Genomic DNA, 22,563 nt, shown 5'->3' with positions numbered 1-22,563 from the left:
AAAATATAAGATTAGTTCATGAATAATAAAAAATGTAGTTGAATTTTGTGACTCTATTAATTTGGAAACATATTTTCATAAAATTATTTTTGTTAATTCTGTAACTGATAGAACTTCCTTAAGTTTTTTTTCGTACTCAAGACGGTGGTTCAGCACTAAAAGATTTTTTTTTCTTCTTGGTTTTTTAAATGTTGTTTTTTTTTTAATGTTAATTGAGGTCATTTATTCTTTAAGGTGAAATCTTACTAATATATAAAGCAAAGTCGCTAAAACCGTTGTAATCGCTAACCGCGAAAACTACTGAACCGATTTTGCTGAAATTTTGCACACTGATTCATGATACTTCCTAGATGGTTTTAGTATAGTTTTTATCTTAAAAAATTTAATAACAATAGCAATAAATGAGCTCAAAGTTTTGCAAAAATACGCCAGCTTTTCACTTTAGTTCAGTAAAATCCGCTAGGTGGCGTCGACATAAAATCGAAGCTACCTGCAACATAATTAAATAAGTGTGGTTATAATAGGCCGCAGCGTATCGATAGCTGTAAAGTCGAGCTTCGGCAGCTCATCAAGCTGTTCAGAGGATGCTGGTGATAGTCCTGCAGCTGGGTATCCCGGTTACGGACGACACTCTTCTCCAAGGGGGAAGGGACCTAAGTGTTCCTTCACCCTGAATCTCGACGAGTGTGATCAAAGAATAATAAGTTACTTCCAACCGATGCCGTCTCTACCAGAATAACAGGAGACACATTTAGCCAGAGTACAATCTGCACCAACTCTTCAGAGTTGTGTGGCAGTCCCACCATCCCACCTGTTGTAGTTAGAGAATTTGTGGCTACAAATGTAAGCAAGGAAAAACAGCTCTGAGGGTCACGGGAACCACAACGGCTTTCTTCTTGGTCGACGCGTCCCCAACGCGCTTACTCACATGTTCCCGTCTAAAGATGAGCAATTGAGCAGTTGGTTATCCGGGGAACGACCCGAGACGAGATATTCTTTGGTCGGCGGCGTATCTCCCTCCATCACAGTCTCTGTACATCGAGACTCCCAGGGTAAGAATCAAGCAACCCGTAGCCAGCTCTTCATCATCAGGAATAATAATGAAGAATAGCCTGGAAGTTTCACCACTGGCGCTTTTTAGGGCCATTATAAGTACTTACGTTCCCTACTTAACCATCAATTTCATCGGTTCTTTTTAGGGGCCACCTAAGTGTAAACTACCTTGCCAACAAATACATTTTTATTACCATTTCCGGAAGCGATTCGTCGACTAAAAGACTATATTAACTAAAGACGGGCACTATTAAACCAAGTCAGCTATTCACTGGCAGACGTCACCTGCGGAGTTGTTCTTCGCAAGGCTGGAAAACCCGGTGACCGACGACTCTATATTACCCTCTCGACTCTAAGCATTCAACCAGGAATCACTGATCCTCTCCAAGGTCTGCGCTGGGCAAACCTATAACAGCTATAAAGGAAAAAAAACTTGAGCCAACGGGACAGCCTCCACTGGACAAGTATCACTAACCAATCTCCTCATCTAAGATCACCAAAACAACTGAATCTGAAAATAAAAAAGGTGCTTTAGACACCAACGTCTTCGACGTTATACCGGGAGACGTTGGGAAAGAGCACTACAACTAGCCCCAAAGCTTCGGACTTTGTAATTTTTCTCCCAATCAGTCTGGGTCTTCAACAGCAGGCCAGAGAAGATCACCCTGAGGTATCCAGGCAGTCACAATTTCTGTTAACTGCAGTCAAGAAAGAGTTAACTTAAGAAGCTCACCGGTCTTTTTTAGGGCCATCGGACGTCGAACTACCTTGCCAACAAATGTATTAAAATTAACAAAGTTGACTGAAAATAGCCTTTAGGGGTCATAAAAGTCGTAAGCATGCCAATAGTCGCAAAAGGGTATATTGGAAAGAAAACTTCAAATGTATCTAATGAATACAATTTGAGGCGTCAAGAAACTGACGCAGAAAATTTATCGAGATTGAAACAGCAGCGTCAAAATCGACAACTTAAGAGTCCATTACGTGAGAGATCAGCTTTCCATTGTACCCTTACAGCAATCTCTGAAATCTTTAAAGATCCTACTTCAGATTTTTAAATAAGTAGAAAATGTATTTCTGTTTTTGTGGCAATAAAAATGTTGGGTTTAAGGTCCAGGACTTTGTTGCTCTGGTAATAAAATAGTGAGATATGAGAAAAAACAATTTTTTTTTAATATAAATTTTTTGGGGGTTTAAAATCTTAACAGCTTTAAAAAATAGCCCTTTTCGTGAATTACACAGAAGAAACTAAATCAACAACTTCTTATAGCCATCGATTATTTTATGGCATAAATTTTCAGCATAATTATTTTTTTGAATTTTCACACCTTATTATTTGACCAAATAAACTATATGGATTCCGAAAAAATATTTTTTAATAAGAAGATTTTTGTTCTGAGATGTATCGGGAGTATGTGTAAAATTTTCTAACTAAAAATGTTTCACATTACATGTCAACACACTACGGTGTTTTATTTAGTAAGTCTCGGGCGAAGCCGAGACGGGGGGGCTGCTAGTTATTAATAATTAATACATCTCATGTCTCATAATCTTTCTTACTAACAGCATAGCAGTATACCTTATACAAATAAAGTAGCATTGAGAAAAAAAATGCAAAAAAAAGGCATAAGATTGCTTTTTTCCAATGTACTGGTAGCGATTCTTGTCTTCGAAACTGTTTTTTAATAAATTCTTAACTAAAGATCGCACAAATATTTTTATAGTTAATCAACTAAATTGTAAAGCTACATACTATGGAGAACTTAACTTTAAAATGCATTTTTTCTTCAAAATCTTATTAAGATTTTATACACAGTCAAACATCTGTAACAAGTTATAGTTTTTCTTAAAAATAAAAATTCAAAAGCTTCATTTCTTCTATAGTCAACATTTTTTAATTTTGACAAAACTTTTAATGAAGTCCCAAAACTTAATAATTAGTTAAAACTTGTCCTTACTTTTTTTTTTAATTAAGTAAAGTACTTATCCGGAACTTAAGCTGAAAGAGAAAAATGAGTCATTATAATACTGCAACACAATAATACTGCAAAGAATGCACATGCCAGCAAAACTGTTCGACTCTGTAATGCAAAGTTAAGCGCAGAAGCTATTCATAGTTATTCTTATGCGGCATGTACGTGTGTTGGTTTCACATTCGTTTGATCTTGTAATCTGTTCTTTTAGCCAGGCAGTGTCTATGTAGTGGACTACACCATTTATTGAACGCACACGTTTGCATATTTGAGTTGAAGCATACTTATTTTTGTCACCACGTGAACTTGACGATGGGTCGATTAGCTCGGACTGTTGTTTTCCCACCAACGAACACAAAAAATCGAAGTTCAATTGGTGAGCGATTCGGGTTTCTCACAAAATATATGAAAATAATCAATAACGTAAGACACGAGTCATTCCTAAAACAGGCCATCCAGCTCCAAGCTTTGGTCTCCTTAGATCCGCTACAATTAATAACAATGTTGTATAGAAGTACCTCAAAACTAGCAATGAGTCAATTATTATAATCATGATGGGCTCAGTCTAGTTCATTAGAAAATATGCCTCAGTTTCATGGTAAAGGTTAACAAATTTTTTTAAGTATTTTTTAATTTATTTATTTATATTTTTTTTCTTGTACAACTGTTTCACAGAATAGCCTTATATTTTTGCTGGAGGAATAAGTAAAACCACCACTTATTAAGACATGTAAATCGACTATCTTTAAAACTTAACATCCAATTACCCTCAAGTTTGGTTTGTAGCTTTATTTTAATGCCACAGAGCTGTGCATAGAAGATATTTATAGTTATTCGTATGCGGCATATATGTGCTTTGGTTTCACATTTGTTTTGCCTTTTTATCTGTTCTTTTAATCTGGCAGTATCTATGTAGTGGACTAGGCCATTTATTGAACGCACACGTTTGCATATTTAAGTTGAAGCATACGTATTTTTGTCACCACGTGAACCTGATGATGGGTCGATTAGCTTGGGCTGTTGTTTTACTACAAACGAACAAAAAAATCGGACTTTGATTGGTGAGCATTTCGGGTTTCACACAGAATGTAAGAAAATAATCAATAACATATACACGAGAGATTCCAATACCAGGCTATTTTGCTCTTATTTTGGTCTTCCTGGATCCGCTGAAATTTTTAACAATGTTGTATAGAAGTACCTTAACGCTAGCTAAGTATCAAATATATTTTTTTGGACTCGATTTAGTTAATTGAAATTATACCCGAGTTTCTTGATACCTTTTTTTTTTTTTTTTTTTTTTCCCCTGGGCACAATTGCTTTACAGAAATGCCTTATATTTTTGCTAGAGCTAAAAAAATTTGTTTTGTAGCTTTATTCTCATAAAATTTGACAGATTAAAATCCAGACACTTCCATAAGAGAAAATGTTACTAGCGTCCGGAATGCAAGAATCTGAAAAATGAAAAGTAGTTTGTTGCTTGCAACTTTTCAAGTGGGAACTATATGAAGACCTAAAAAGGGGTTTTATTATGCTCTTGCAATCATAATAGTTATACATTTCACAGGTTTAAAAAACAGTTTTTTTTTATATCTTAAAATACATATTACTTTTATATTTAACTATATCTTAAAAATTTTAAAACTTACTCATTCTGTGTCGACAAAAATAATGTAGATCTTAAAAAAAAAAATTTTTTTTTGGCTAATTTATCTATGTATCCAGCATCAATTTTATACTTAAAAAATGAAACAAAAATTTTAAAAAATATAAAAAAAAATCGTTCTTTGCTATATTCTTAAGTTTTTATTAAAGTTGTGTCTATAGTCGGAAGATGTGGAACTCATTTAAATACTACCTTTTTGTTTTGTCATTGTTATCAAAATTACAATTCTGATGCATTGCATGTGCTCAGTGATCTAGTTAGTACAGTGATGATTTTATCGTAAGTAAAACCCGCAATATTTATCTATACAAGATTGTTTACGTGTATCTTTACTAATGATTAACTATGTGAGAACTTAAAAATTGAGATATTATATAGATTTTTTTTTCTCACACAATCAGTCAAAAAATTACTCTTTATTCCATAAAATAATCGACCCCCTTAGTGAATGCTCTACATACGTGGAATTATAAATAGGTATACGTCCTTCTCTATACACCTGCGTTTTCATAAAACTCATTTTGTACATATAGTGCCGCTTGGTATATCAAAAAAGAACATTGGTTGAGCTACGAGATTTATTATTAAGCACTACACGAAATTATTAACAAGAATCAATACAATTCATAATTCAGCATCTGGCCACAGACTTTCCCCTATCCTGACAACCCTAATATTTTTATATTCGTTCAGACAGTTTTGTCAAGTTTCTAAAAATTTCAACTCCTATATTTAATGATTAAGAAGTAAAAAATTAATTAAAGTAAATGTTAATGATGTGAATTGTAAATATGCTAGCAAATATTCATGGCTCACTGACCTTATTTGAATTAACGCTTTCTTATAATTTTATATTATTTTGTTTGTTAATTGCACTGTCAGTAGGAAGGGTATAGTTTGCATCCGGTGCGTATCCAACCAGGTCAAGTACAAGGAGTCCTTCGGGTCTGGTGATTGCTCTGGTGGAAAATTTCTAACTGACCATTTTTCTAGGCTTCATCTACCCGCCTAATGTACAAACTTCTCTTGACAACCTGTGCTGATGTTTGTATCAATCTTATTCCCTAACTAACCCATTACTAGTTGCGAAAAGAAAATTTTTTATTTTTATAAGCTAAAAATTGTACCTACCAACACCAGCCTAATTTTATAAATCGCAGTACCTATACCATTCGGAAAACGGTCTGTATCTCAAACCAACCCATTAAATAACATTTTAACTTCCACCTTATTTATGCAACCTCAACTAGCTAATCTCTGTTCATAAGCTATCAATTCATAAATCGCATGATCAGGAGATTAGATTCACTGTGGAATGCAAAATTTTCTTCAAATCAATGTTTATCATTGAATTAACAATAACTCGTTAATAAGCTTTTATGTCGATTACATCTATAAAAATATAGGAAAGTTACAAAAGGACATGAATTTCTGATTTATTAGAAAATTACCCGCTTGGGAAAATATTTATGAATCGCACACCGTTCGCTGATGACTTACAAGACTTTGGAATTTTTGTTGATACTTTTTAAGTGCGTAGCTCCTTGAAATTCTCATAATTTAACAATACGATGATTTGGGAAACTCCGTTATCGATCGATACATATCTTTTTTACAAGCAAGTAAAGTTGAATGAATATTTATCACATTGAAGATAATTATAAAATAACAAGTATGTAATAATGAATTTTGTGTTTACTTTTAAAATGTCACCTTTTTTTTATAAAAAATACATTTATAAACTTAATGATTTTTTTTTTCATTAAATTGAATGTACTATAGAATTTGTTTGCTCAGCACATATTTGTACATAATCAGCTAGCATCTAAATACTTTTTGTTGCATTGCAATAGCTTACTATTATTCTAATGAACGTTAACTTTTGAAAAGAAGATGTAACACTTTACGTCTGCGAGTAACTACCTACAGATAAAGATTTTTTTTTTAATTTTTCAGATGCGATACTCCGCTGCTTAAGTATTGTATATAGACATGATCACGACGAAGTAAATGCAGTAAACAATAAATACCAAAGAAAATACGATTATATTCGTTATCTCGCGTATGTCCGAACACTGACAACTGGCGATCGCTGACAGTCAGTCGGTCCTTAGCTATAAGTACAACTAGACGCCGCGTGCACGCGTGTTTATCCATACGTAATCACATACGATATCCGATCATCTCTTTTGTTTGTCAAAAAGAAACTTGAAAATAAAAGTGTACGTTTATAATACTTTGCCAGTAGCACGTACAGGGAGCTCGAGTCACTTGAATACGGTAAAGCGTACCGGATGTCATACCTGATATTTGGCTGACGTTTTTTCAAAACAAGAAGTTCAAAGCGATGGGGATGGAAGAAGAAGCTGTTCCGTGCTCGTCTTTGTTGGGGTCCGTCGATTTTTGATCGGGACAAGGTCCAAAAAGGTAATTAGAGACATTTTCATGAGAAAGTACAAACAGTCACGTTTAATGAATGAAAATTGGTGAAAGGATTTCAGTGGGGGCCAGTAAAGCAAGGAAAATGGTAGCAAAGGAGAGTACGTATTTGATAAACACCCACCACAAGTGCGCGAGGATCAGTAGTTTGTCGGATCCGAAGCTCTACAAACCACGAGGTAACAATGATAACGATACAATTTAAAGAATAATATACGTTTAAGAATAAATACGATCGCGCTCGCGAACTTCCCTTCCAATGACATTTGTAAATTTGGATACCATAACAATAACAATAATTTCATAACGGCAAATAATGCAAAATAATAATAATATAGTAATATAGCTATACCACTATTGGCATCGTCATTGTTATCGTTGTAGCAGTATTTTCGCGAGACCGCGTGAGTTGCATCCCGAGAAAAGCCTTTCTGTTTTGGTAAATATTACTGCAGAGATAAGATAAAAGTGGTCGGGCATTATAATATGCAAAGCTATACTCTTTGCTCGAACACACATAAGCAACCTTTTATTTTCTTTCTTATCATTGTCTCCACACGACACGTATACATATATATAAATACATATTCACTGTGAGTTGTTGCAACTATCGCGTTATTTCGAGAAATTTCGTGTAAAATTTGCGCAAACAACAACGGATAAATTAAAATTAAAAAAAAAAATTTTCCAAAGTTTCCGTCGTGTTTGCGCGCTTATGCGTCACCTCGAGCGGATCATCAATATACCTCTCTCTCTCTCTCTCCTTTCAGAACTGACAAAGGAGGACTTGGCTTACTACACGGCTCATCCGCTCTGGATAAAAATCCGTCTCTGCTTGTTCTGGATCTTTTGGGCCGCCCTCATCGTTGTCCTGGTCCTCTCCGTCCTCATGTACCTCTGCCTCTTCCCATCGATTTGTCGGGTCAGCTAACAAACGTGGCCCTTCTTTCCACCAACTATTATTACGTTTGCCTGATTGATAACACGCGCGTAAAAGTGCACACGCGTGCGTTTGTGAGTGTATCTCTCACTCGCCGAGGAATTTTACCGAGGGTATATATATATGAACGATGGTATTGATGATAAAGGCGATCTAGAGACTTTGTCTCGATTAAATCAGCCGGAACGACGGATGTGTCTGTTTTTTTTTTTTTTTTTTTTTTGTTTTTGTTTTTTTTACCTCTCGCGACTCTGCAATTTTAATTATTATTTTTATCAAGACACTCGTTTCTGTAGGCGCATAATATATGCGTGTAAGCGTTTAGGCAAAAATTTAAGCTACAGTTTAATGAAAACGTTTCTGTAATTATCAGTAGCTAATACTACTGTGTTATCTTTTCTTTTTTTTTTTTTTTTTTTCGTTAATTATTATTGTAAAGAGGTGATAAAGCGTGCGATAATTTTCTAGTAACTAACGTGGCTGTTTTTTTTTTGTTGCTGTACGCGTTTAAGGGCGTATAGTTGATTTTGATCTTTTATTGCTTTTATTTAATCTTATCGGAGAAATTTAAATTATCGATTGATCTCAGCTTGCGGTTGTACATTAAAAAGTATTTTATAAGACATATGATATGTAATTGTATGCGGATAAAAAAAAAAAATGTTAACGATGCGTATCGAAAATAAAGTATTGAATTTTACAAACACATGTTGTACAATTTATCGTTTTCCAAAGTACCTTTTCGACGAATGTGTAATAACAATTAAATGCTCAAAAATTCGCAGCAGGGTGTAGTACATATTTTTATTTCGAATTTTAAAAATAACCGATAAATACTCTTCGAACTAAGTGAGCTTGCAAAGTACAGTAATACAATATCAGTCAGTGCAGATATACTAACGTATTATAATTGTAAAAAGTAATTAGCAACGAATTTCTTTGTGATACTCAAATTTCTTTCTAGTAAAATAACTGTGAAAACGAATTTTTGGATAATAAGCCTTAGAAGTAGCAAATTAATGTTTTTTTTTCTTTTCCAACGACATAAGAGCTTTCCTCGACTTTTCAGTTGGAACAAGCTCGCAAACAAATAAATATTCTCGAGTGTACTTACTTTTATGTCTGTACTCACACTTTCCAAAAATACCACATGACTTATTTGATAAATCAAAATGTAACCAAGTGTAGGACTTTACCCTCTAAAACATTTCAACCCCCACAACCCCATGAAAAACCCAAGATATGGATATCTTCGTAATTTTTCCGAAAATGTGTCATACAAGGGTCTAAACTAAGAAAATCATAAAATAAGCGCGCAAAGACGAGCAGAAGAATTGGAAGGTTCCTAAAATGTATACTACAATCACTGTGGCAACCCTGTAGGGCCTGCACCTGCATATGCCATAATGCCAACCAACCCCTGCGAGAAGGGAACAGCCACCGCGTCCCCTATTTACTCTACAGTACGTTAAGAGTCGGGATGTGTAATTTGGATAAATTTACATCATTTTTTCGGTTGAAGTAATTGATTGTATACAATTTCAGACATCCAAGAAACAACAAAACGTGAGTATTTTTAATTATTGTCAAAAAAATCCACCCGAAAAGCAAAGAAAAGCTGAATAATTGAGAGGGAGAGACGGCCAACATGGAGACGATGACGAAAAGTGGTGGGAGGTTAGATACTGATAGTAACGAGGTGACGCCACTCACAACTACAACGGCAACGGGTAACGGTATAGGAACGCCTGCGGTAGTGTCGAGTAAGGAGCAGCCGCCAGCACCAGCAGTGGCTACAGCTGGGGACAGTAACTCGGTACAAGCTATCTACAGGCCGCTCCCAGACGAAGACGTCAATTGGAAGGCCTCGAAGAAGAGCAACAGCAGTCCTAGTAATAACGTCCCATTGACAGCCATCAAGATGGGCAAGCAGAATGGAAGCACCACCGACGTTAATGACGGGGCCGAGGAGCGGATGCTCAAGGACGAGGTTAAACTATCGATCGTCCCTAGCAAGGATGCCTCCGAGGTACGTTATCTTTTACTATTTCAAGGAAATCCGGGCTTTTTCACTCTACTTTTCATTTCATGTTACTTTGATGCAGGTCTTTATTCAATTATAGTAATCATTCTTGGCTGCAGACAATGCTGACTATGTGGCACACTCGTATCTAATGTCGCGACGAATTGCTCACTTAAAACCTTAATAGCCTGTTAACTTTTCCTTCTTTTTTTTTTCATTCTATTCAGACAGGCTTAATATTAAACTGATCGTGTTCACAAAAAGCACGTTTTATTCAGTTGGGTTATCGAATTTTTTTTTTCCAAAAATAATTTTATCGATTAGCTTTATATTAACTACCAAGTCTTTTAATATGTACTACTACAATGTAGATTTTTACTTTTAATAGATTTACTTTCAAGCTGGATAATGTTATTAAAAATTACTGTAGTAAGGAACATGTACAGGCACTTTGTATTGCATAGTCTCAGTCTTATCTCAAATAGTATTAAGTTACAGATAGTGTGCAAATGAACATGTAAATCATTTCAGGTTCAATTCAGATCCGAGAATGGAGATACCAAAGTTAACATTGAAGCAGTCAAAGAATGTTTGTCTGGAATGAGCAAACAAGAATTGTTGAAATATGCCAATGATCCGTTTTGGATAAAGTTGAGGTGGTTTCTTTTCATCACATTCTGGCTGCTCTGGGTTGCCATGTTGGCTGGGGCTATTGCCATAGTAGTGATGGCACCAAAGTGCAACTCACCAGCTCCAAAAAAATGGTGGGAAGAAAGTCCCATTGTCAGACTCAATCCTTCTGACACTCCAGCCAGAAGCTTGGATGGTTTAGAAACTTTCTTGAACATTCTTGAAGAGCAACATATCCAAGCTATTTCTCTAGGTTCAATCTTGAAAGAAACCTCCCGTGGTTAGTTTTCATTTATTACATGTAGTCTCCTACATCTATGGTATACTTTCTTAATATCCTACCATAATCTATATTATTATACTTTTGGTTTATCTGTGTTATCAGTTATCAATAATTTTTTTACTTTAACTTATGCAGTCTAACAATTTTTAGGTCACGTTGAAGATTTCAAAGATCTGAATCAACAAGTTGGATTAATCGACAATTTTAAGAAGTTCATTAAAGCTGCAGCAGAGAAAAATATTAATGTGATCATGGAAATAGATCCAAATCATTCATCTGATAAGCATCCTTGGTTCCAAAAATCAATCAAGCGAGAAGAACCTTTTACATCTTACTATGTATGGGCTAATGGCACTAAAAATAGAGAAAGTAGTGAGCTGTTGCCACCAAATAATTGGGTAAAAACCTTTAAAAAAATTATTTATGTATCATCTTGGATATTAGAATATAGTATATCATTTATTTTAAAACAGGTGAGTGAGAAAGGAGGCTCGGCGTGGGAGTTTAATGAAGAAAGACAACAGTTCTATCTCCATCAATTCAACGTCAGCCAACCTGAATTTAACTACAATAATCCTGTAGTGGTTAATGAATTTTCGGTAAATGACTCATTGCGGGAATTTTAATGCCATTAATTTTAAGAAAATTCAATCATTAAAAAGCCTATTCAAATTACAGGAAATCTTTAAATACTGGCTTGACTTGGGTGTAAAAGGTTTTGTGCTTTCCAACACTCGTTACATGGTAGAAGATTCCAAACTGCGTAATGATTCTCTCAGCTCAAATTATCCAGCTGAAGCAGGATCATACCAATCGCTTCTGCATATTAACACGCGAGATAACGCACAAAACGCAGTTGTACTGAGACAGTGGCGTGATGTTGTTGCCAATTATACTAGTGGACAAGGGTAAACAAATATTTAATATAAGTAAGATAACTTTGTCGTTCATTTTAATTTTTAATATCATTTATGTTGCAGCTTATTCACCCTAAATGAAGGAATAAGGCATGACATTCTGCCGTTGTACAATAAAGAAAAAGTTTTGATTGACCTTCCACAAAGCTTACACTTCTTGTCAGAAATAGATCCTACAAACACAGCTCACCAGTTGAACAAAAGTATTTCTGACTTGCTAGCTTTTGCGCACTGGCCAGGAATTGATGTAAGAATTTTGTTAAGTAAACTTTTAAAAATATATTTTAAAAAACTATTCTAAACATTTTTAAATATGTTACTTCTTAGTTAAATGGCAAGGGTCCTAGCCTAAGGAAAAGAATTAATGCCAACCTAGCTGATAATTTGATTTTGATGACAATGCTTCTCCCAGCTACACCATTCTTGAATATTAATGATACCATCTCGGCTAAGAAACCTTTCGCTATACTTGCAGAAGCTCGCAAAAACGTAGCATTCCATTATGGTAAAACTCAAACGCACGTTCTGAATAATGCAACTGTGTTTGTGTATACACGGTAAGTAAAAACTACTATAGTCTTAGCTTTTTACCGTAACTTCGGATCACTTGTTCAAAAAAAATGTTAATCTATTTACACCACGACTTCTTGATAACTTTTAATAGTTTTAGTTTATAAAATGTTCAAACAAATATTTGATTGTCAAGCCATCTAGATCTTGATATTTATCAAGAGTTATTACTATTACCGCTACTCTGTTTTATTCCCTGTAATTGAAGTTAATAGTTGCTTCACCTATAAATCAATTGAAGTGATAGACATCTCTTGGTCAATTCAAAGCTCCATTAAATTTAGCCTGTGTTATTCTTTTCATTCTTTGTCAATTGTACATCCCGTTAGGAAGTCACTAAAATCAACTATTTGTTTGTCAAAAACTAACTTTGTCTTAATTTACAATGTTACATGCCTGATCTTTTCTGGTTTAGAAATGGGTGAGGGTTATACTATACTTTCAAATTTTACTTCGTATGTATTATACTATTGTGTAAGCGTGACGATAAAAAAATGTTATTTTACAGTGTGAAGAGTGGCAATCCAGGATACTTGGTTGCATTTAACACTGCTTCCCAAAACACAACGATTGATGCGACTGGTATACCGCATGTATCAGAAGAGGTGAATATTCTCACGCACAGTCAGAACTACAACGAAAAACTGGACAGCAAGTAAGAAAAAAAAAAAAATGAATAGTTAAAAGATTAAATCAATCTTGAAATCGATTGTAAAATAATTTTGAAATGATTTTTTTACAGGAAATTGCCCGCTCATAGGATACCTCTATCATCTAAAAGTACATTGGTAGTGACTTTCGCTCCAAAGTAATCTGACTACAATTTAAAATGATTCTTTGCATTTGTGTCTATACTTAAATGTTATTCCAATAACGAAAATAAAAACGTTGCATGCATTAAAAGTTATACAATTAGACCTTGTTTTTTAACCGCTTTTTTATTAAATTAATTTTTACATGATTTATACACTAAAATAAATTTTATTTTTACGAAAAGAAAATTTATTGAACTTACTTTTCTTTACTTGGGCGTTGCATTAAAGGTTAGCTATACCCTCGTTAAAAAAAGTAGTGTCTAATATTGGCGTGCATACATTATAACCATGGTAATTACAATGAGCCCTAAGGTTCGTTATCTTTTTGTCCTGGCAAAGTATGCCACAAGTATTAAGAAAAATATTTGCATTCACCTTAATAAGTATGTACACGATTTTTACAAATACTAGCTTTTCATTCTACTCTCAAGTTCATATGAATGGTTCAAAGTGAAGCTTATGAGGGTCTGTAAATCGAGCAGTAAGGATATAAAATATCGCTGGCAATGGCACTAGAGCCAACATTGCTGGATGAAGATATGAGCCACGTTCAGTGGCTATAGCTACTATCCCATAGCCATGTAACAGCCAATGTCCCAAAATCACAATGACATTTTTTATGTCTAAAATTGAACTTAAGAGTAAAGACTTCATAGTCTGAAAAAAAAAATTATTTTAAGTTTTAAAGCAATTCTGTAAAACAATAAAAGTATCACGTACTATTTCTTACCTGGTTTAATTTAAAGGCAAAATGTGCAGCACTGGAAATAGCTGATAAAACGATTGTTATGTATGGAAAGGCATAATCTGCAAAGTTAAAAATTATTTTTTCAAGAGCCTAAATTGCAAATTAAAATATATATAATTTGAATGTGCTTACAAATCAGTCCACTTCCAACGGCATGTAACAAAGCCAGAATTGGGAAAAAATAAAGAGCAGCATATATAGAAAATTTTCCCTTTTTTGGCAAACATTTTTGTGCTATCAAAGGTCTCACTACCAGCATTATCGTTACAGCAAATGCATAAAAAACAAATATCATAGTATACCTATAAACACACAAATAAATTATATAAATTTCGTTAGATACTTTAGATGAAATTTAAATGTAAAATATCAATCAAGTGTAACTTACAATGGATACACAGCCTCATGCGTACAGTGTAACGTAGTTTCATAATTAGGGCTGGGATTATGCAGAAGTGTGTACCAATCTGACAGCCTTCTTACTTTACAGGAATTAATGGTAAATGACCCAATTGGCTCTGTCAAATAAAGAGTAATGACGGATGCAGCGAGTATCTCGAATAAAGCGGACAGGTGTAGTGCTATGACTTCCTTTGGAATACTACTTCTCATTGTCACCTGGTCAATGGAAAACCAGTGCAGTACCAAAGCAAACAGTGCCATGAAACCGAGATACAGCCAGTCATAGAACATTGGCACGTCTTCGCAAGGAAAACAAGCTGATGAAGCATTTGTCCTGAAGCCTCTGGGACATGCCCCACACTCTGTCCAGTTCCCATCAGACAGTTGTTCACGACCACAGTATAGGCCAGGACATCTCATTAATGAGTTCATTTTTGTTTTCAACAATTTCTAGTCACCTTTCATGCATGATTTCAAGAACCTAGTTTACACTTAAAACTCTAGACAACTGGCCAACTACAGTGTCGTCACAGATCCAGAGTTAAAATAAAACTTCAGTAAATTAGAATCATTTTTATTTTTTGATTTATTTAGTAAAAATCACCAAGTTCTTATAAAATTACACACCCACACGTACAGTTTATATTCGAACTTTATTAGGGAGCTGCAATTAGTTAACTATAATCAACGATGAAAATTTTACGAAGCTTGGAGTAATTTTACACTAAATATTTTGACAGTATCGTCATCTGGACGATCATGCTTCTGCCTGCAGCTATATATAGATATATCAATTACAGTATTGTACTTTTATGGTTCGTCAAAAAAAAATATAGATCAGCGATCAGCGTCATCTAGCGGTATTTTTCTTCTCGTGACGAAAATTTTGGCCCGACGCTCAAAATACCGCTAGATGGCGCTGATTAACGTAACACACATTTTTGATTTTTCATTTTTAATTTTTTGTTCTTTTCGCAACAAACTCCGAACTTTGAGGGGGTTAAACTTATCAACGAAAACTGAGTCATATCACGGAAATTTTTAAGTTTGTTTGTATCAGGAACATTGCAAATTTAACAAAACATTTGGATTGTCACCTTTAAATCGTGAAGTGCAAAATTTAAACTGAGTTAAATGTTTTAAACAACAGAATAACCACAAAACAAATAAACTCATCATTGAGCTCATTTGCTTTTTCTATGTCATAAATTATTCCACATACCATATGTATAAATAACTTGTTATGTACGCACTTACGTCAAGTTAATTATATTATCTTTTCCCGAATGGAAGGTCCTCATATTTCCCGGCCGTTGTTACACAAACCTACGAACACTAACATTTTTATCAAAGATAAAAGCTATTTCATCACCCAGATTTTATATCACTACGGAGAGTGTGTTCAAAAAAATGTGTCCCGCACATTTTTACGCGTAGCCCGCGACTTGCAAGCTCGCGAACTTTTTTTTCAGGACCGTCTGCTACACACGAGCTCGTATACTTATATGTCCACATTTCTCGGTTCGCATTCTGTAAAATCTGGAGCAAAGAAGCTGATATTATTATGATATTTTGTACCACCACCTAATGTTGTTTTAAATTGGTATGTACAGACAATAAAAAATAATGAGTGTTGTATAGGATGAAACAAACACACGTAAGTAAGTATCTGCTAAGATAAAAAATTGAGACCGCAGAATCAACTGGGTATAAAAATTTGACTATACAATGTACAATCCAGCCATTCTCATATAGGTACATTGGTAATAATACATGAGGTAACATGTAGGTACTAATTATTGCATACTCACGCAGTGGGGGCTATCCAAAATCTAACTTTTTTTTAGGATGTATCACTGCAACAATACATGACTATATATATATATATATATATATATAATGTAAACGAAATTATAACATAATGCGTCTCTCTTTTTCGATATCTCGACGCGACGACGCATTGGCCACCGCATATCTATATGTATGTCTTTTCACATTACACTATTACACATCTAAGTAAAGTGTGTACATAACATTGAGGTATGTAGGCGCACGTACGCATCGTAATATTCGTGATAAAAAAATAAAATAAAACGCAACACTCTTACAAGCTCCTCCGCTCCCGGAGCCGCTCCTTATAGATAACCCAGCAGCAGTACATGCGTTTACGCATATCAGGAAGGAAGAGTAGCAGAGCAAAGAGGAAATCGAGGAAAATCAGAGGAGCACCAGAGAGCTGGAGCCAAAGGCTACAGGCTCATACTGAGAGCTGTGCATCAAGGAAAAGTGCGCAGCAGCCGTCCACCACCTCATCATCATCATCATTGTGTTTGTGCGTAATATATATATGTATATAATAGTTATTTTATAAAAATCGGAGCTCGCGGAGTTCGGAGCAACAGCAGACGGCAGAGGAGCAGTGTGTGTGCATGTGCACACGTTATATACCTAAACCTGAAACCTAGGTTGATTACCTCAGAGGAAAAACGACACGTGCGCGCAAAACTGGAAAATCGTCAAAGGACGCGCACGTATTACCTCTTTCTCTTCCTCTCGCTCAAACTCTCGTTGACTCGTTCCCCGAATCCCCGCAGCTCCTATAGGCACACATCACAATAAGTACAGCGGCCACAATACTGCTCTTTTTTTTCGGGCTAACCACCTAAATCATCTACAGGTACAAAATCTCGGGTCTTGAAAACATCGTGCTTCATCATCATCTGCAGTGCTGTCTGGCTATTTTTTGTCTCCTCTTCTGCTCAGCAGCAACGGAGAGAGACTTGTGGGTGACGACGACGACGACGACGACGACGATTTAGCAGCTCCATAACCTATGAAGACGAGATTGTCGTAGCCGCCCGGTCATCAGTGTAGGCGTATATGCATTTGTGCGCGTATATTTGCGTATAGCAACAGTGTATCATACAGCAAAGACCAACCGGGAAGTCTAGGGTATACTGCAGCGTAGAGGAACGACCGTAGCAGTGAGGCAACAGCAGAAGAGACCAAGCCGAAGAAGACGGAAAAAAAAGAGCAGAGAGAGAGCGAGTGTGTGATATATAGCGTTGCACAGCGCCACACGGGTTACGGTGAACGTTACGACGACGCCGGGGAGGACGACAGACGGCGGGGACCGCCCGTACATACTTTCATTACCTATATACAATCTATACTTACGTTCTTACGTACTGACATGGTGGAATAAGAATATATAAGCACCGATGCTTGCTGTCTGCATACTAACGCATAACAAGTATACAAGCGTACTCCAAAATACGTTCTGTCGAGGAACATCGTAGCTACTTTATATAGAGCATTGCGAGCGAGATAGAAAGAGGGTACGCTCTGCGTGAACGTGAAGACACTGAAGACACACGGACGAAAGAAAGGACACACACGCGCGCGCAGCACACGTACTACGACGACAGCATCATCTACCCCTGGGGCTGGCTGCTTCAGTAGCAGTTCTGAGGCTCTGTTCGTTGAGGAGTCACCACCGCGTGCAAGCTGATGAGCCCACGTTGAGCAACTATCTCTGGAAAATTAGCAAAAGAGGACGAGAAGGTGGAATAAGTAGTGACGACGGCGACGGCGACGGCGATGATGACGACGATGACGACGACGAGAGTGGTGTAGTGTGTTGTGGTGTAACGGAGGAGTTACTTATAGAATAAAAAAAAAAAAAAAAAAAAAAAAGACGGCGAGGGGTATCCGGCCATACACGTCGCCGCAGACAACGCCTCTTTTCTCCGTGCTTGTGTGTACACAAGGAGAATTGTCACCGTAGCTTTGACTCCGAGAGTCGACTACGGTCGACAGTCCCCCTACGGAGTATCCACACACACGCGTCTGCAGAGGGTGGAGAGTCGCGTACAGCTGGTGGGACGGCGTACGGCTCACTTGTTTGCACCTGGATATCACTGAAGTCTGTACCAGTACCAGTAGAAGCAGCAAATTTCGTCAGTACAGTGCCAAGGCAGCAGCTTTAATTAGTTTTGAAAAGTGTAGTTACATTTAAGAATTTGTGTTTTTTCTAACAGAGAGAAGAAAGAGTAGCTACAGCCGAAGAAACATAGGTTAAAGCCACAATACTTCAGTGTTACATGTAAGGAAGAGTTAAAAATTTATAGTATAGTGCATCAAGTCTCTGTAGAGGATAAAAAAAGTGTGTTTGTTGTATGTTGTACAAGTGCTTTGGTTCTACCGTTCTGTTGTTAGTGTTTAGTGCAAAATTGATTTACACATAGCATATCATTTGCATCTGCAAGTCTCCACTCTCCACTGAGAAATACCAGCTCCACAGCAGCTGCCACACAAGTTAGCCAGGGATGTGTTGCTCGATGGTTATTAGCTAACACAGTCTTAACACCAGGGAGAGGCACATTCAGAGCAGTATTGTTGTCAAACCAGACAATCATTTAGGATCCACGGTGCCTCCAGTCCAAGTGATTTCGCCATGTCATCAGCTACCTTTGTGGATCGAATAGATCCTTTTGCCAAGCGCTCCCTCAAGAAGAAATCCAAAAAATCTCAGGGCGCCTCCAGGTACCGCAACTCTCAAGAAGTGGAGCTACAACAGCTTCCCCTGCTTAAAGGTGTGTATCCTATGCTTATACTACAGCTTACAACCCATTCTTGCATATCTCTGTTTGCATAAATTCATGCTCATGGGCAGCAGGGCCCTTTATAGACTGCTAATTAAAATTTTTTGCTAGAGGTAAATTGTAACATAGCTAAGGTGTAGGAATTTAGATAACATGATTGAAAGAACATACTTAAAGTAATGAACTGTATTATATTAGGACGTAGTATCAAAAATTGTAATCCAGTTTTTATTGTAGACTTTGAATAAGCTAAAGGCATAATTATGTAAACTGCACACTTGTATACTTGAATATTAAATTAACTGAAATCATATTGGAAACATTATAAACTCTTAACAATATTAAAACCAATTTATTTTTTATACTAGAACAATAATCTCTCTACTTTTTGCATTATAAAAGATTTATTATCATAACATATCTTTTGCAACCACATTAACTACAGTTAGCTAACCATAATCGAAATTTTTCTAATTACAATTATTTTTTAGTTAACAAAATGAAAAGATCAGTGAAGTTTTATATTATTTTAATCTTTTGAACATCTGAGCAGAAAATAATAGTAGATACACATAAAAACTACATACCCATATATTATTATTTAGTCTAAATATTTTTTATATGAAAGCAACAAATTTTACAGTAAATAAGTATCTCTCGGTTTCGTAAACATAACCTAAAATATTATAGACTACTAAATGACAACTACAAATATTTTATACCACAGTGGCAATTAAGTGTAGCTTTTTTCAATTTTTTTTTTTTTTTTTTTTTTTTTTTTTTTTTTTTTTTTTTTTATCACTTTTCAGTAATCAAAGTTATCAAATATCAATGTATGAAGATAAAGTATTTATCTTTTTCCCCAACAAGTTTCCCATACTGTTTCTTTTGATTAATATTTGTGTATGTGCTTTGATCTTCAATAAAAAAAAGTATACTTTTTTCTTACATAATTATTATTCTTAAAAGAGGTACACAGTCAATGCATCCTATGTAAATTTACTAAGCATATTTACTTATGAGTTGTTATCATTTTCCACTAAATATTTATTTCATATTACTTACTAATATTTTTTATCTGCAAATTTATAGACAAAATGTTATGGCTTTACTTTTACTTTAAAAATCCTATATGTAGTTTTTGCTTAGTTGCATCCTTTTAGTAACATCTTATGAATTATATAATAAAATTATTATTTTACATCAAGCAGAATATAATAGATTCCGAGTTCTGACAAGCCATTAATTCTTAGAGGAATGCGTTGGTAATATTTATGTAACATACTTATATTTACATGAACATAAATGCACTATTTTTATTGATTTTTATTTAACTTTATGAAAATAAGTTTTGTAGTGTAGTTATAGTGCAAGATTTTTATTTTGCCAACTGGAAACTTTCTTTTTATTTATTACGTATTTATTCTTAATAAAACTTTTTTTTTTCAGTGTTAGTGTTGTATTATTTTTTTTCTTTTTTAATACTGATATAATTTTTATCTGCTTCATTTTACTTACTAAAGAAATAAAATTATTTTTCTACAATATTTTGTAAAAATCGATTAGTAAAACTCTATTTATCATTAAAGCTTTATGTATCTTGCAGTCTATTATCTTAAAATATAAGCTTTTACGTTTATCCTTATTTTTAAACAATGGCATTATGTTTTTGCTTTTGTATTTGTTAGTCAAGGATCAGCGTTGAACTCCAGTCTTTTAGTGCACAATAACCCACAGGGAGAGAGGGCTCTTGCTCCTTCGATGTGCAGAGACAATATTTAGTCCACTAGCGTATGTAATAGCCTCGATTATTCTTCAAAAACTTTCAACTCAGACTTTAATTATTAAACATGTTGTTTTTATCTTCTGTTTGTCATTCTTATTTTTGTAGAAGTGAGTGACAAACCTCTGCAAATTGGGTGAAAAGTTATCAGTGATAAAAGCATTTCACGACAGTCAAAGAATGAAGTAATGAAATTATCTGAGTAGGATGCACACATTGCGAATGATGAAGAAATCATAGGCCCGCAAGCAAGGAGTAACCAAAAAAGATCCCCTAGAGTGTTGAACGAAATTAAAATCCCATTATTGTCCTCGCTCGTTACATTTATACAGCGCATTAAAAAAGAAATTGCAACTTTTTCCTCCATGACTTGTACGTATACAGGTAAATGTTATCAATGTGGACTGCCAGTCTGCCACGTGGTAAGCTCATATAATATGTACATGTAACTCGACGCACAGGGTACATAGTGGTACCTTGTGGGATGTACAAATACTTGGTGCATCATCATCTCACCTTTGTGCCAATCGTGCTATGTATTTTTGCAAATTTTTCCAGTCGCCGTTCACTTTATCTATTTCGCCTACAGATATCACGTACAAATACACGGCTATACGTTGCCCAGTAATAGTATAGAAAATCGATCGGCACGAACATACCGTAACGGGTCAGCGACATTTGTGCTTACGCTGTTTTTAACAGTTTCATACGTATTTGACTTTGTGACAAAAAATGGATGAAAGCTTGAGTTTTAGGATTGCAGTGTGTCATAGCCGACTCAGGGGCAATATGCTGGATGAAAATAGGTTATTGATTAATTCAAAATACGTCTTGCATGTCAGAAAAAGATCTAACCTGAGTCTAACAGTTACAGAGTGAATACTTGAAGTATCCTTTAAGATAATAACAATATGAAATGATAACAATGATGATAATTTAAAATAAAAGTTGTATCAATAAATTTATATGAATACTCAATCATAATTTGCGAATATCAAACTAGCAGTACATATCGCGTATCTCTAATTAGGACGGGGCTAGAGCAAATCGGCAGGCTAAAAAATTTGTTGCTCGTTTGTTGCTCAAACCATGTGCCATTTACTGTTTTGTCGCTGATTTTTAAAACTCAAAATTGAAAAGGCTATTATTGTCATGCAAAATTAAAAGAAAAAAAATTCCTTCAGTTGTATAATAAATTTAATAGTGACCTCTAATTTTTTAAAGAAATTATATGAATAAAAATAGTAAAATTATGTACACGTATCTGAAGAAAAATAACTAGTTGAAAGAAAACAATTAATTAAAAAAAAAAAAAAAGCTTAGTATTAATAAAACAAGTTTTCTTTTAATTAAATAAATTAAGTGCAGTACTTATTTAGGGTTGTAATCATACCTTATTCAAAATCGTGTTGAAACTTCAAAGCTTCATTTTTAGTATATTTGGAATTAATAAAAGAAACGTTGAAGTTATGATAAGATCGAATTTTTTTACTTTGAGTATATAAAAATTCTGAACCTTTTTATTACGTCAAAAACAAATACTTGACACCGTAAGTAAAAATATTTTAGTGTACAAAGAGTTATCACACTAGCCTCGCACTATAACAGTACAATACATAAAATTCATAATGATTTAAAAACTATAACATGTTAATGATAACAACAAACTGTCTCCAGCACTACAATATTACCATTTCTAACATAAACAAATGCGTCC

The 22,563-nt window shown here is 34.9% G+C and overlaps 4 protein-coding genes across 8 annotated transcripts in view; 3 read left to right on the top strand and 1 right to left on the bottom strand.

The window, feature by feature from the left end:
• Positions 1–7,187: 7,187 nt before the first annotated feature.
• LOC106645832 (uncharacterized) lies at positions 7,188–8,255 on the top strand. Its single transcript, XM_014361779.2, has 2 exons — positions 7,188–7,310; positions 7,902–8,255. The coding sequence occupies exons 1-2, from the start codon at positions 7,217–7,219 to the stop codon at positions 8,060–8,062; spliced, it is 255 nt and encodes an 84-aa protein (XP_014217265.2). The 5' UTR covers positions 7,188–7,216; the 3' UTR covers positions 8,063–8,255.
• Positions 8,256–9,482: 1,227 nt separating this feature from the next.
• On the top strand, positions 9,483–13,437 carry CD98hc (CD98 heavy chain). Its single transcript, XM_089591218.1, has 10 exons — positions 9,483–9,534; positions 9,617–10,100; positions 10,626–11,004; positions 11,158–11,405; positions 11,481–11,606; positions 11,686–11,915; positions 11,988–12,171; positions 12,252–12,481; positions 13,003–13,149; positions 13,237–13,437. The coding sequence occupies exons 2-10, from the start codon at positions 9,720–9,722 to the stop codon at positions 13,304–13,306; spliced, it is 1,995 nt and encodes a 664-aa protein (XP_089447344.1). The 5' UTR covers positions 9,483–9,534; positions 9,617–9,719; the 3' UTR covers positions 13,307–13,437.
• On the bottom strand, positions 13,347–15,244 carry LOC106645826 (JNK1/MAPK8-associated membrane protein). Its single transcript, XM_014361772.2, has 4 exons — positions 14,446–15,244; positions 14,190–14,359; positions 14,040–14,116; positions 13,347–13,966 (listed from the first exon to the last, which is right to left on the bottom strand). The coding sequence occupies exons 1-4, from the start codon at positions 14,889–14,891 to the stop codon at positions 13,742–13,744; spliced, it is 918 nt and encodes a 305-aa protein (XP_014217258.2). The 5' UTR covers positions 14,892–15,244; the 3' UTR covers positions 13,347–13,741.
• A 1,294-nt stretch (positions 15,245–16,538) lies between these two features.
• Positions 16,539–22,563, top strand: part of wdb (serine/threonine-protein phosphatase regulatory subunit widerborst) — a 48,504-nt gene continuing 42,479 nt past the window's right edge. Inside the window, exons 1-2 of one of the 5 annotated variants that reach the window (XM_089591601.1) lie at positions 16,539–16,791; positions 17,137–19,054. In XM_089591601.1, the coding sequence (XP_089447727.1) occupies positions 18,916–19,054 (139 nt within the window). In that variant the 5' untranslated portion in view covers positions 16,539–16,791; positions 17,137–18,915. Of the gene's footprint in view, positions 16,792–16,887; positions 19,055–22,563 lie in introns of those variants that run through there. The other 4 variants (XM_089591602.1, XM_089591603.1, XM_089591604.1 and 1 more) reach the window with 4 other exon arrangements.

This window comes from Copidosoma floridanum, unplaced genomic scaffold, assembly GCF_036245765.1.
Source record: "Copidosoma floridanum isolate Cflo_tuat_1 unplaced genomic scaffold, Cflo_Japanese_pri ptg000013l, whole genome shotgun sequence".
NCBI classification, from domain to species: Eukaryota; Metazoa; Arthropoda; class Insecta; order Hymenoptera; family Encyrtidae; genus Copidosoma; species Copidosoma floridanum.
The sequence above is the reverse complement of the archived record's forward strand: the minus strand, read 5'-3'. Positions and strand labels throughout refer to the sequence as shown.

Excerpts from the sequence above, each read along its gene's own strand:
- LOC106645826 (XM_014361772.2), bottom strand. The coding sequence starts at position 14,891 with ATGAACTCATTAATGAGATGTCCTGGCCTATACTGTGGTCGTGAACAA. Across the intron at positions 14,117-14,189 it reads CGTTGGAAGTGGACTGATTT|ATTATGCCTTTCCATACATA; the intron begins GTAAGCACATTC and ends TTAACTTTGCAG. Across the intron at positions 13,967-14,039 it reads TTGCCTTTAAATTAAACCAG|ACTATGAAGTCTTTACTCTT; the intron begins GTAAGAAATAGT and ends TTTTTTTTTCAG.
- LOC106645832 (XM_014361779.2), top strand. The coding sequence starts at position 7,217 with ATGGTAGCAAAGGAGAGTACGTATTTGATAAACACCCACCACAAGTGC. Across the intron at positions 7,311-7,901 it reads GAAGCTCTACAAACCACGAG|AACTGACAAAGGAGGACTTG; the intron begins GTAACAATGATA and ends CTCTCCTTTCAG.
- CD98hc (XM_089591218.1), top strand. The coding sequence starts at position 9,720 with ATGGAGACGATGACGAAAAGTGGTGGGAGGTTAGATACTGATAGTAAC. Across the intron at positions 12,172-12,251 it reads CGCACTGGCCAGGAATTGAT|TTAAATGGCAAGGGTCCTAG; the intron begins GTAAGAATTTTG and ends GTTACTTCTTAG. Across the intron at positions 13,150-13,236 it reads AACGAAAAACTGGACAGCAA|GAAATTGCCCGCTCATAGGA; the intron begins GTAAGAAAAAAA and ends ATTTTTTTACAG.